The sequence below is a fragment of the Sminthopsis crassicaudata genome, chromosome 4, assembly GCF_048593235.1.
Source record: "Sminthopsis crassicaudata isolate SCR6 chromosome 4, ASM4859323v1, whole genome shotgun sequence".
NCBI classification, from domain to species: Eukaryota; Metazoa; Chordata; class Mammalia; order Dasyuromorphia; family Dasyuridae; genus Sminthopsis; species Sminthopsis crassicaudata.
In genome coordinates, this window is record NC_133620.1 from 74,294,183 (window position 1) to 74,309,069 (window position 14,887).

The 14,887-nt window shown below is 33.9% G+C and overlaps 1 protein-coding gene across 2 annotated transcripts in view; it reads right to left on the reverse strand.

Annotated features, from left to right (window-relative positions):
* TRMT1L (tRNA methyltransferase 1L) overlaps positions 1-14,887 on the reverse strand; it is a 90,753-nt gene that overhangs the window by 20,130 nt on the left and 55,736 nt on the right. For both annotated transcript variants that reach the window (XM_074308587.1, XM_074308589.1), the window contains 3 exons: positions 8,319-8,432; positions 5,814-5,878; positions 1,704-1,833 (listed from right to left, as the gene is read on the reverse strand). In XM_074308587.1, coding sequence (XP_074164688.1) covers positions 1,704-1,833; positions 5,814-5,878; positions 8,319-8,432 — 309 coding nt within the window. The remainder of the gene's footprint in view (positions 1-1,703; positions 1,834-5,813; positions 5,879-8,318; positions 8,433-14,887) is intronic.

The following is a 14,887-nucleotide window of genomic DNA, read 5'->3' on the forward strand; positions in this document are numbered from 1 at the left end:
TCCAGTACTGATCAATATCTTTGGATAGACTCCTCTCTATAGGTTTTTGGAACACCATTCTCTCTTCCTCTTTCTCAGTTTTATTTAAGACCTCTAACCATAGGCTAGAGCCACAAGGCTCTCTTCTCCTTTTTCTCAAACTATTTCACCTGGTGATCTTATCACCTCCCATGAATTTAAGTATCTTTTTGCTGATAACTTCCTAATCTACTTATTCTGTCCAAAGTTTCTGTCGACCTTTCAACTACCTTTCAGAAATCTTGAAATGAATGTCCAGCAGACATAAACTCAGTATATCCAAAAACCAACCTCATCTTTTCTCCCGTATTTGCCCCCACTTCTTAACTTCCCTATTATAGTCAGAGGTATCTTCCCAGTCTCCCAGGCTTACAACCTAGGTATCATCCTCAGCTCCTCCACCATCTCTCCCCACTCACATCCAATATCTTGCCAAGGCCTGTCAATTTCTTCTTTACAAAATCTGCCTTCTCCTCGTCTCTGATCTCACCATCTTGGTACAGGCTTGCATTATGTCCCACCTAGAATACTGCAATAGTTGGCCCACAGGTCTGCCTGCCTTAAATCTCCCTCTATTCCTCCATGCTGTTATCAAAGCAATTTTCCTAAAATACATGTGTGTACACCCCCCCACACACACACACACAATTGCTTTCTTATTCGATAAACTTCAGGGATGAACTACTGCCTCCAAGGTCAAATATAAAAATCCTGTTTGATGTTCAATGTCCTTAAAAACTATCCCATCATTACCAGTTTTCTTACATCTTTTTTTGTATCGTACTCTTTGATGTTCCAGAAGAAAAGACTCCAATTCTCAATTCTAAGCATTTTTCTCTAACTGGGTCTGCAATTCTCTTAACTCCCTCAATTCTACCTACCCACTTTTCTAGCTTCCTTAAATCCCAACTAAAATCCCACTTCTGAAACCCTCCTAGTTTTAATGCTTTCCCTCTGTTAATTATTTCCTATTTGTCCTATATAGAGCTTGCTTTGTATATTTTTTTTGCAGTTTCTTTCGGTAGACTGTAAGCTCTTTTGAGGGCAAAAGCTGAATTTTGCCTCTTTCTGCATCCCTAGCACTTAGCACTGTGCCTGGCACATAGTAGGAACTTAATGTTTACTGACTGATAAATATCACTATAAACACTACCAGCAGGTAAGCTGAAATCACCTGCCAAATGTTTCAGAATCTATTTACTCTTATCCAAAGTCTTTATATATGCATCAGAACCAAGATTATTATGAGCTGATTAAATCTCATTACTTATTTCTTTTGTGGTTTTCAATGCCAATGAACAACAACTAAGCATGTACTTATTGTGAACTAATTTCAATGCAAGGTAAGTTGCTATTACACTTTGCTTTAGGGGCAAGAGATGTTACTCTTCAAAGATATTACCCCATAGGAGTTACTTTGTTTATTTGCAATCTTCCACTTCTTTTCTAGTCCAATTTGTAAATGGTTTTGTCATGTAAGACAAATACTCAGGTTAAGTAATTTTGCATTTGTTACAAGGACAATTTGAGTAAAAGTGCCGCTGTGGAAATCACCTTCCTTAAAGAGTCTGCTGGCTCATGATGGATTTTAGCCTGTATTTCAAAAAAAGCTTTGTTTCAAATGTGGAAATTATAATTTCCCCTATTGTTTAATGATTTGTTAATAGACAAGCTATTCAACTTACCTGCAATATATCTGGATTCAGTTTCTCCTTTGTTCACATGGCGTTTAATATGTCCTATCATATCAGTTCTTCGTGTGATTGTTGCTGAACAAATGATACAGTGATAATGGGCCCCCATCTTACTAGATGTCTATGAACAAAGCACACTTAATTAAAACACACAATATTAAACCTATATTAAAGCAACTTGACAGTACCTGAAATTGAAATTGGGGACAGAAGCTCTAATAGAAACACTCATTTTCCCATGTTCCTATTTTATTTAAACGTGAAACTCCCACATTACTTTTCTGTAGACTTTAGATTTAATTTTGTAATTTATTGTTTCCTTCTTTTAATAAAAATCGTACTTTACTTTCTATAAAGACCACCTGTACATTATGGAGATATTGCTATTGGGACTTTACTGAACACAAGTTAACATGTAATTTATTTATTTTTAGAATAGTTAAACTTTATTTTCAGTTTCAAAATCTCATTCCCTACACTCTTGAAAAGGCAAAAATTTATGCTTTACATATATTTACATTTACATATATGAAGTCATTCAAATATATGCTTCACTCTATACACCAGTATTGATTCAGTCACAAGAACTCCGTAGAATAGACAGGATTTTTCAAGTTCTTTGGAATTGTGGTAGATCACCTTAATGATTAGACTCTTTAGGTCTTTTTCCTTTTATCTCTTTGGAGATAGAACTAGTAACCATATTGTTTGATCAAAGCTTTTGGATATAGTTCCAAATTTTTATCCAGAATGACTAGACCAATTCACGGCTCCAACAACGAATTAGTGTGCATATTTTCCTGCATACCCTCCAGTATTTTATTTTATTTTCCAGTCATCCTACTTAATCTGATGAGTGTGAGGTGCTAGCTCAAGAGCTGTTTTAATATGCAGTTCTATCATTATTAATAATGAAGAACATTTTTATGATAATAGATAGCTTTGATTTCTTCCCCTAAAAACTGTTCATTCATATCTCTGGATAATTTATCAATAGGGGAATAACTTTTATTCTTATAACTTTGGCTCAGTTCTCTATATATTTGAGAAATGAGAACTTTATTTCATAAACTTACTGCCAAGATTTTCCCCTTCATTTTCTCCTTTTTCTTCTAATTTTGGCTGCACTAGCTTTGTGCAAAGATTTTCAAATTTTACGTAATCAAAATTATCCATTTTACCTCTTGTGAACCTCTATTTCTTAGTTATAAACTCTTGCCCATCTATGAATATCTCACATGGTATCATCCTTTTTATCTAAATCACATAACCATTTTAAGCTTAACTTAGGGTGTTAAGATGTTAGTTTATGCCTAGTTTCTGCCAGACTACATTCCAGTTTTCCCCAGTTTCTGTGGAATAGTGAGTTGTCATCTCAATACCTGAGAGTACAGGTTTATCAAACACTAGCTTATTTCTTTATGTCACATCACTATTCTGTTCCACTGATTAACTCCTTTTCTCATCCAATACCAAACTACTTGGGTGATTACAGCTTTGTAGTACAGTTTGAAGTCTGGAACTGCTAGACTCCCCCCTTCATTTACCTTCCTCTATTTCCCACTCTACTGATTCCCTTGTTGACCATTTGTTCTTCCAGATGAATTTTGTTTTTATTTTTCTTACCTCTAAAGTCATTCTTTGGTAGTTTGATTGGTATGATATGGATCAAACAAATTTATTAAGGTATTGTTATTTTTACTACATGGCTTAGCATGTCTACCAGCAATTATTTCTTCAACTATTTAGATTTTATTTGTGGGAGAGTGTTTTGTAATTGTGCTTTTATAAGTTCCTTTGTGTCTTTTGGCAGGTAGACTCCCAAGTATTTCATACTGTATGCAGTTATTTTAAATGAAATTTCTATATTTTCTTGACAGGTTTTGTTGGCAATATTATTTAGGAAAGCTGATATTTATGTGGGTTTACTTTATATCCTGCAATGTTGATGAAGTTGTTAATTATTTAACTAGTTTTCAGTTGACTCTCTAAATTTCTTTAAGATATATTGTTTAACATTTTGTACACAAAAAAAGGCTCAACTCCTATAATATTAGTGACAAAAATTTCACCAAGATTTCAAAAAATAATTTAAAAAAATTAAACCACTTCCTTTGGTATAATTAAATATAAAAGGGAAATAAAACATTAACTCTAAAGAATTAGAGAATTAACTTACATTCAAAATTAAAAAAAAAGAAAAATACATTTTCCTTTACATTCTTAATAGTTAACTACTAGACTGATTTTTAAAGTTACTTAAAAAAAAATAACAGCTTTTTATTTTTTAAAACACATGCAAAGATAGTTTTCAACATTCACCCCCTGCAAAACCTTGTGTTTCAAATTTTTCTCCCTCCCCTCTCCCAGAGACAGCAAGAAATCCAAAATAGGTTAAACATGTGCAATTCTTCTAAATATATTTCCACATTTATCATGCTGCGCAAGAAAAATCAGATCAAAGAGGAACAAAACAAAACTAGAAAGAAAAAACTAAGCAAGCAAGCAAACAACAAAGGTGAAAATATTAGTCCCCTCAATCCTCTACCATCACAAATTTATTGGAAGTGGCCTGAGTCATCTCACTGTTGAAAAGAGCCACGTCTATCAGAGTTGATCATCACATATACTCTTGTTGCTGCTGTGTATAATGTTCTCTTGGTTCTACTTGTTAGGATTTTACATGGTGCTAAATCAGTTGTCTGATACTTAACAATTCTCTAGTTCAGAATTCACACCTTTATAAGGAGTTAGCTCATTGGCCCCTTGAGGAGTTGGCAGAAGCCCATTCTCTGGGAGGATAAAAGGAGCCAAGACTCAGTGGGGAGAGTCAGTCTGGAAGAAATCAGTCTGGATTGGGTCAAAGAGAAGACTTCCCGTGGGTTCGAAAGTCCAGCAGATTCACAAGTCTAAAGGAAAAGTCTCCTCATGGACTTCTGGGAGATTCACTCTAGGATTGAATTCTGGGAAACCCACAATCCCACACTTGGAGGCAGAGTCTGATTCATTCCCACATCTACCTTCGTGCTGGCTGGAGGCTTTGGATTCAGAGGGAGCTAGAGACTGAAGCTGGCTGGAGACATTCTGACAGGAAAAGATTCAAGACTTTGAAGGACACCATATAGGATCTGGACCTTTAACTCCTGGCTGCATTCTGGGAATTACTGGTACTGGAACTAAAACTAAGGCTGCCTCCCCAGAAGCTCCCCAAGAGATCTACCCCTAGAGAATGATCGCAATTTAGAGACAACAGAACATTCACATCTACTCACTTCGCTTAGCATCAAATCATATAAGTACTAGACTGTTTTTTAATTTGAAGCAGTATGGGTTCAAGACTCTCCTTTACCACACAATGCTTTTATGTGATCTTGAGCAAGTCACTAAACTTCTCAGTGTTACAGGCTAGAGGAATCAAACTTTAAAATGGTTCAAATAAAATTGCAGGGGAAATATGGACTTAGAAAACAACAAATTATCATTATCTATGCTGTATTGCATTTTTAAATTTATTTTGCTAACCATTTCACAATGACTTTTTTTTTTTTAATTTTTTTTCCCTGAGGCAATTGGGGTTAAGTGACTTGCCCAGGGTCACACAGCCAGGAAGTGTTATCTGTCTGAGGCAGATTTGAAGGAAGGTCCTCCTGACTTCAGGGCTGGTGCTCTATCCATCCACTGCGCCACCTAGCTGCCCCCACAATCCCACAATTACATTTTAATGTAGTCTAGGCAGATGCTGACCTCAGTGAGTAAGATAAAATTTCCTCACCTGGGAATTTCTCATACCATTGAGATCACAAGTCTAGTCTCTATTTCTATTCCTAAGTTTTATTTTATGTGATGAGGAATTTGTCAGCTAGACATCAAATAATGTAAAACCTAAACAGCAATGATAATAGCTTGTTCTTTTCCTTTAAATTATGCCCATTACAATGCTATGAATTAAAGGGAAGCAAGGTCTATGTCTTAGATATAGAATAGGAAAAGTCCACTATGAAATATGAGACTTGATATTTTTAATTTTAGGGAAGGAAAAAAAAACAAACCTTAATTACTATAACAAAACAAGTTTTATTATTTTCTTAAAAAGTTCATTACCTGGTCTCCAATGAGGTTTGGTTTTACTGGTCGACAAGGTAAGTGACAGATGCACATCCTATAACCTAAAAAGGAGAATGGTCTTCAAATAAATGTGATATACGTCACTTTTTTTTCCTTTTCTTTTTTCTCTTTCTTTTTTTGCGGAGGCAATTGGGGTTAAGTGACTTACTCAGAGTCACACAGCTAGTAAGTGTTTAAGTGTCTGAGACCAGATTTTAACTCAGGTTCTTCTGAGTTCAGGGCTGGTGCTCTACCCACTGTACTACCTAGCTGACCCATATGTCACTTTTTTCAAACTTAACTTAAGATACTCTTTCAACCCAATGTACTCAGAATTCTTCAGTAGTTTGAATGATGGTTTCATGGGTTGACAAGGGTAAGGAAAATGAATCTATATCACTTGCTAAATCAGCCTTCTACTAATGTGGTTTTCAAATTTATCTAGGCTGTATTTTGTATTACAAGCGTACAATTGGTTGGTGAGCAAATGCATGAGTTTAAAACCTACTAGAGTTAAGTGTTATGCTACCATGTGCTTTGGGGAACAGAGTTACCTCCATATCATAATTAGATCAGGAATTTGGTTAGAGTGTCCAACATGTATGTGAAGTGCAAGCCCAAATGTTTATCTCACAGGAAAAGGTAATAGTAAATTCACTAATTATGTTTACATTTACATCAGTAACTAAATGAGTTTCTTTTTGCATGGTGTGCTGAAGAAAGCAGAATACAATCATGACATGAGTTTTGATCCTGACCTATCACCAATTAGTGGGTGGTTGCAAGAAAGTTTTAATCCTCCCTGGATTTCAGCTTCCTTAACTCTAATCTGCTTTGTTCACTCTATTGGAAACGTTCTCAAAAGTAAAATTCTTTATTGTTCTTCATAATTCTATACTATTTGATGCTGGTATAGCTCCTTGAAACCCCTTCCTTCTTTAGTACAGAACTGTAATAGTTATTTTACTTTTTTTGAAGACTTTTTTTGGGATCTATTTGCTCTTGTTCTACTTCTGGATCCTAATGAATATAATTACCCAACAGCCAATCTTTATTCTTTTTAAAAATCTGTATTCTTTCTTTTCTGTCATCTATTTTCTACTATCTTTTCTGTTTCTACGATTTTGATTATTAATGCTATGAAAATGTCTTCTAAAGCTTCATCTTCAATTCCAACTTCTTTACTGAGCTCCAGTTCTATATTTCTAATTGTCCATTAGACATCTACACATGGATAGCCTTAAACTATCTCAAACTGAATATGTCTAAAACCAAGCTTCATCATTCCCCCTCTCCCCATTGGCTCTTCTTCAGGCCTTTCTTATTTCTGTTCTGTTGATGACCAAGCCATTCTTACATTACATCAACTTCAAGTCTGTTTTCTACTATTCGAAAGAAAGAAGCCACTCATTTCACTACCATTACAAAGTCATTGCTTATGTGAAACGTGAAAAAATGAGTAAACAGATAAAGTTAGGTAGCTTAAAAATTAACAGCTTAATGCCATTTATAAGAACAAGACAATAAAACTTCAAAATATTCTCAGTTCATCAGTTCTTACTTGACAAGTAAGTGACTATTTTCATTCTAACCTAAAACAGCATGCTTTTCCTGAGGGGTTTTTATCATTTTGATTGGCCAAATCATGTCAAATTAGAGTTAATTAAATTGGAAGGAAACTCAAGAGATCACAATCACAATCTCAGGTTGGAATTACTTTAGAAGTTTTATAGGAATGGCTTCTATATCCTTAAATAATCATCTAGTTTCTGAAGACCTTAAGTGATGGAAAATGGTACTTCCTGAAGTAGCCCTTTTCATTTTTTACAAAGTTTTATTTATTTGGCAAATCACATGGTTTAATCTTTATTTTAAACATGAGGAAACAGATGTCCACAGATTGAATGACAATCAAGATCCATAGCCAGTAATTAGATCAAGTCTCCTAATTTTTGCCCACAATATTGTCTTCCTTGTAACCAAAAAGTGCATAAACACTTGTCTTGCTTTTATGACATTTACTCTAATTCATATGCACCAAAATTCAATTTGATGAAAAATAAAAATTATATTTTCCTTAAGAGCTTAGACTTCTTTACTGAAAATTAACAAACTAAGATGTTAATACATTTAAAATCACACAAATTTAGGCACTGAGCTATTTGAGACTAAGCTGGAAGGCCAAAAATGTTAGAAATAATAGCTGTTGATAAGTTATTATAGAAGGATCTAATTAAAATAGTATCCTTCTTACTCACCAAAAAACTCCAACAATAATAAAAAACCAGAAATCTGTAAGAAATGGAAACTGCCAACTTCCAAATGGATATGAAAGTGCTGTGATACTGTCAACAAACCAAACCCGCATTTTTCTTTTATTACTTAGTCTTAAGTGACAAAAAAGCTGCAGAAGCTTTATCTTGAAAATACTTAATTAAAAATAAGTGTGCCCCCTAGCCCTCAATACAGTGCATACCATATCCTATCCATTAAACATCTTACCTTCAAATTCAACAGAAACTTTCCAGTGCAAATTCTGAAGGTGACGATGAAGTTTATGGCTATAACAAGCTTTAAATTTTTCCTCAGGGCATAATGGACAAAGTTTTTTACCAGCTAAAAAGAAAAAGACATTTATAAAAGGAAATAAACTAGTTGTTAAAGAATTCTACAATTCTTTTAAATTCTACAATTCAATTAAAACTCCCTTTACCCCCAAATAACAGCTTAAATTTTTTGTGATAACCTCATCTTGCAGTTCTTGGCAGTCGTCAGGTAATATCCTACAACCTCTTTTTTAGGACCACTGATTTTTAGCAGTCTTTACTATCTCCTCCATATCTAGCTAATATTTTTGGTTCCACCAATGAAGGAAAAGAATGACACTTGTAGTGTCTTACACAAACTCTTCATATGATGACTGTCTGCAGGTAAGTTATTGTGGGGAACACTTCTTAAACCGCTTAGTTGAGCTTATAAGGAGTAGCAATTTCCTCATATAAATAGAACAGTAAGATAGAAGGAGCACAAGTAATTATGATATTTCTCTCTTCTTTTAGCAATAATGGACACCCTGGGGCAGCTAGGTGGATAGAGCACCAGCCCTGAATTCAGGAGGAACAAATCTGATTCAGGAGTTCAAATCTGATCTCAGACACTTAATACTTCTAGCTGTGTGACCCTGGGCAAGTCACTTAACCCCAGCCTGGGGGGGGGGGGGAATTAATGGACAGCCTGCTAGACAAAGAAAGAATATCCTCAGGCAACATAAACTGTGATAGTAAAAAAAAAAAAAAAATATATATATATATATATATATATTAAGCCAGGCACTGTGGATTTGAAGATTTAAAAAAAAAAAAAAAAAAAAGAAACCATTCATGCTCTTGAGAATATTACATTTCTTATTAGTGGAGACTGCATGTACAAATATTACACATATAAGTCATACAGAGTACATTCTGAACAAATACCAGTTGATTAGAAAAGTGGGATAATTAGGAGGATCAGGAAAGGCTTCATGTAGAAAGTGACACAGTAAGTATTCCTTGAAGGTAGAGAAGCAGTCTATGAAGGGAAGGGAGGTAAGAAGGCATTGGGGAAATTTAGTCCAGAGGCAAGGAGATGAGAGAGGGGCATCATGGGAGTTAAGAAAAAGAGAGGGCACTTGAATGGTCTATAGAAGGTGAAGAGTGTCACAAGAAGTATGGAAATATAGGTGGGGGCAAGGTGGTGAAAAGTTTTTAAAGCTAACCAGAAAAATTTCTATTTGACTGCAGGAACAATAAGAAATCCCTAGAATTTTTTGATTAAGGAACACCACTGGTTAGCTGTGCACGTTAGCAGTATATAGAAGATAGTTTAGATTAGGGAAGCTTGGGACAAGGGTCCCAATTAGAAGGTCGCTGCAATGAAGCCTAGAACTAAGGTTAGGCTATATAAAAAAAGAGGGATCAGGTCAGAAGTTGAGATATTTGGCAAAGGTAGAAATGGCATCTGATTGGAAAACATAGGGCAAGAGAAATACTAAGGAATAGTTTGTCCCTTTGATGGAAATAGAGAAGTTGGGAAAGTGATGGATTTTGAAGGAAAGGCAACAAGTTCTGCTTGGGACACATTAAGTTAGAGATGAATCTGAGATCTCTAGTTTGAAATGTTGACCAAGAGTTGGATGTGAAATTTAATTTTAGGGGAGAAAATGGTAGAGGGTCCATGATACAGCCTTAGGGAATCCATGAATGGGGGCGAAGTGAGATAAGGATGATTAGCTAGCAAGAGAAACTAAGGAGCAAGAGTCAGTTATTTTAAAAGAATCATGAGATGACCAACAGGATGATTTCAGAAAGGCCTGGAGAGGCTTATCTGAACTAATGCTGAGTGAAATGAGTAGGACCAGGAGATCGTTATACACTTCAACAACAATACTATATGATGATCAATTCTGATGGACATGGCCATTTTCAACAATGAGATGAACCAAATCAGTTCCAATAGAGCAGTAATGAACTGAAAGAGCTACACCCAGCGAAAGAACTCTGAAAGATGACTATGAACCGCTACATAGAATTCCCAATCCCTCTATTTTTGTTCACCTTCATAGGCTAATTGTACACTGTTTCAAAGTCCGATTCTTTTTGTACAGCAAAACAACTGTTTGGATATGTATACGCATATTGTACTTAATTTATACTTTAACATATTGAATATGTATTGGTCAACCTGCCATCTGGGAGGGGGAGGGAAGGAGGGAAAAAATTAGAACAAAAGATTTGGCAATTGTCAATGTTGTAAAATTACCAATGCATATATCTGGTAATTAAAAACTATTATTATAAAAAAAATAAATAAATAAAATAAAGAACCACAAGAGAGTGGTGTCACAAAATCCAGAAGAGAATAGTCAATATCATCAAGGCAGCTGAGAGATTAAGAAAACTGAAAAAAGATCATAAAGTAGTATCTTTGGAGAAAGCAGTTTTTGTTGAGTGATGATGTCAGAATGTAAAGGGCTAAGAATGGAGAAGGGAAAGATATAGGATGATAACAGGAGGGATTATTTGGGTATAATTTTGGGGATGGGGAATATAATAATGTCAACCACACAATTATTATTGATTATAAGCCTCAGCAATATGCCTAGATCCATACTGTACCTAGAATAGTAACAAATGAAAAGCTAAAACCCTTTACTTGGGTTATATTAGTACTACATAACTTGTATTTTAAACAATGTTTTTACATCTAATGAGGAAAATATATACAGTAGTATTCAAAAACTAATTGTATATGTTTTAATATGTGTGTGTGTATGTACACACAGACCTGGAGACCGGATCTAAAATTACATTGGCATAAGGAACTCTCAGAACAGGAGAGCCTTCCTAAATCGAAAAAAGATTTAAAGAGTCTTAGTTGTCTAGAGCAATGGTATTAAACTGAAAGCTTCCCAACCAGATTAAAATTTAATTGGAAAATATTTAACAAAATAATAAAAATGAAACAACATAGATAATGTTAATATATAGTTTTCTAAGTCAATAATGGGTAATCTGCATGGATTCTTGTTTGATCTGGTGACCCTTTTCTGCTTGATTAAATATGGCTAATATAGAGCACTAAGGATTAGGTGTTTTGGCCAGGGTCATGCAGCCAACTACTTTTCACAGACAGGAATGGGAACTCAGAGATTTGTTAACAAAGCCAAGAAAACTTCTACTCCACAATGCTTCTCCCCAATATGTTATTGTGTTTATGTCTGTGTGTGTGTCTCTCTCTGTCTCCATATAATTACATATGCATATTATATAGCCTCTTGCAGATATACGCATGTATACATATATAAACACATATGAACACAGATAAAATATTTAAAGGGTACATCCTACTTCCAAAAGCACCTAAATTGATTTGCAAATGAACAATACACAACAGTATAATTAATACACAACAATATAATTAAGGGTAAAAAAGAACAGAGTCTATCTTAAAAGAAGTTAAAAAAAAAAAATGATGTTACCAGGCACCTGAAGTTAACTGAAATCTGGATAATTACAACTTGGGTATTGAATCTAGTTGCAAGTTTTTTGGTGTCTACGTAGAAAAGAGAAACATTTAATCATAGTGTTTTCATCTTAATTAGAAGCAGTAATTTTTCCAGAACTAATCCCAAACAAGAATTTATTTAAGGGACAATGAGTAATTTTCTTTCTTTCTTTTTCTTTTGTGGAAATTTTCTTTTTTATTATTAAAACTTTTTATTTTCAAAACATTTGCATGGATAATTTTCTTTTCTTTTCTTTTTTTTAAAATAGTTTTTATTTACCAGATATTTGCATGGGTAATTTTACAATGTTGACAATTACCAAACCTTTTGTTCCAATTTTTCCTCTCCCCCATGGCAGATTGACCAATACATGTTGTTTTGGTGAACAAAAAGAATCGGACTTTGAAATAGTGTACATTTAGCCTGTGAAGGAAATCCAAAATGTAGATGGACAAAATTAGAGGGATTGGAAATTCCATGTAGTGGTTCATAGTCATCTCTCAGAGTTCTTTTGCTAGATGTAGCTGGTTCAGTTCAGACAATGAGTAATTTTCAATTACAGCTTTATCAAAGACACAAATCTTGAAAGATGATTCTCATATTGAACTTTTGTAAGACAAAGGACAAAAAACTAGATCTTAATTCAGTGAGAGTTTTTGTATGCTTGTCATAGGAAGGTAAAAAGAAGCTGAAAAAATAATAATCCAGGGACTATTTTCTATGATTTAACAATATATAAGTTAGAGAATCAAGATAATGATTAACATGGCAATTAGATTCTCTCTCTCAATTAATGGGTAACCTAAGCAAGTATTTAATAAATACCAGATCAAAGTCAATTAACAACTGAATTATTCAGTAGAAACTAAAAACATAGGTAATGTTTAAGAACTACTGCTTAATATTTTAATTTTCATTTTTTTTCTAGAATAATGTAAAAAAACAAGCTGTATTACTGCTTTTAAAAGTTACTTTAAAATAATGTTTGAAACGATGTATAATTTAGTACAAATTAGATGAACTAGCATATCACTTCCAAATTCTTGCTACTTGTTGAGTTGATGTGTGATCTGGCCATTTAATTTTTATTTAAATTGATACTGATGTGAGAAAAGCTAAGAAAAGAAATGGTAACATTTCACATGAGATCACTGCAAAGTCCTTCGTACTGTGCCCACCACATGAGAAGCATACTTTAAAATATTCTTATTTGATAGGAGGTAGGACAAATGCTCAATTTAATTCTTCCTTTCTTGTCTTTAATAAAACAAAAGCTGGATCTAAACCTTAGGACTTGAAAACCATTCTTCTTAACTGTTATAGGGAATTCCTTCTAATTAACAACATAATTTTTATTAGAATATGGAAAGAAATTTTTTTGAATGGTTCACTGTTCTATCTATCACTTTTACCTATAAATGATCTAGGATCACAGGTGTCAAACTCCTTGAATGAAATTAGAATGTAAATAGGAAATGTTTAATACAATAGACAATGCTAATTTGTGTTTTTCTATTTTGTGGTTTCAGGGAACATGTTTTTTTTTTCCTTTCTTTTTTAAAAAAATTTTTATTAACTTTTTATTTTTCACAACATATATGTGGACAATTCTTCAACATTAGCCCTCCCTTTCCCTCACATCCTTCCCTAGATGGTAAGTAGTGTCAATATATGTTAAACATGGTAGAAATGTTAAATTCAAGGAACATTTGTATTTCAGTCTTCACTCATCTAGATCCTGTTAAAAGTACTTCCTATTCTAAGGTTCAAATCAGCTGTTCCCTCCCAGTTCTTATAATATAGAACATTCCTCAAATTCTGGCTCTGGGCTCGTGTGACTGAACAAGTCACCCTATATTTCCTGGCCTTAGTTCCACACATGTAAAGATGGGGATTGATGGCTTCCAAGGTTCTTTCTCACTCTTAAATCTATGGTCTAGGTTTCTAGTTTTTTGAAACATCTCTCAGGTTCACCTCTTCCTATTTCCAATACCTTTGTTCACTGCAATCATAATAATATGCAATCATAATAATCATTATTCCAGTCTCTCTATTCTAATTCAGTATACATGTTACTGCTAATTTTCCTAAATGTGATTTTTAGCTGACCACTTTTCCACTTAAAATTCTAGAATGCAATTAAGTTTAAATTCCTAAGCTTGGTAAGCCCTTCATAATTTGATGCCAAAAAAACTTGACTAGGTTTCTTTTCTGCTGCTCCCAGTAAATACCTTCCACTTCAGGAAGGATAGTTTCCCTCCTATCCTCATACTTTGTATGTTACTACCTCTGCCCTGATATTCTAGCTATTCTCTTACCTGAAATGCCCTCCCTTCTCCTTTAAGGAGAACTCTCCATTAAGCCTTTTCTACCCACTTTGATTTCTTTTGAATTACTGAAATTATATGCAGTAAACACAAACATAACATTTAGTTATTTTAATTGAGGGAATCAATATTTCTTCTCTAGATTTATACCTTCTGATGGATGGGTATGGTATTTTATAATTAAGTATAAAAAGGTGCCTAAGTATAAAGTTATAGAAGACGGACATAGCCATTATCATCCTTGTAACACTAGCATTAAAAGGTAGTTTTATTATATCCTGGGTTAAGGCCATTACACTTTTTAAAAATCATGAGATACAACTATACTGAGAGCTAACATGAAACAATGAGAGTCTGGCCTGAGAATCAGGCAACAGCAGAATGTGAGTTACTGTTTTACAACTAGCCAAGTGATTGAGAATAGGAATTTGACTGAGCCTTAGTTTCTTCAGATGTAAAATAATAAAAGAAAAATTTCCCATTACTAGAGAAAGCCAGACAAGTTTTTAAGTGATATAATTTAAAACAAAAACATCGTTTCCAATGTAACACTCATTTATAACTTCAAGTATCAACAAAGTTTTTGCAAAAGATTCTATTACAATTTTTGTTTCGTTTGCAGGCATGGAATTTTTTTTTTTTTAAATTTTCTTACACAGCTACAAAAAGAAGCCTACAAAAACAGGATTTTAAAAAACAGA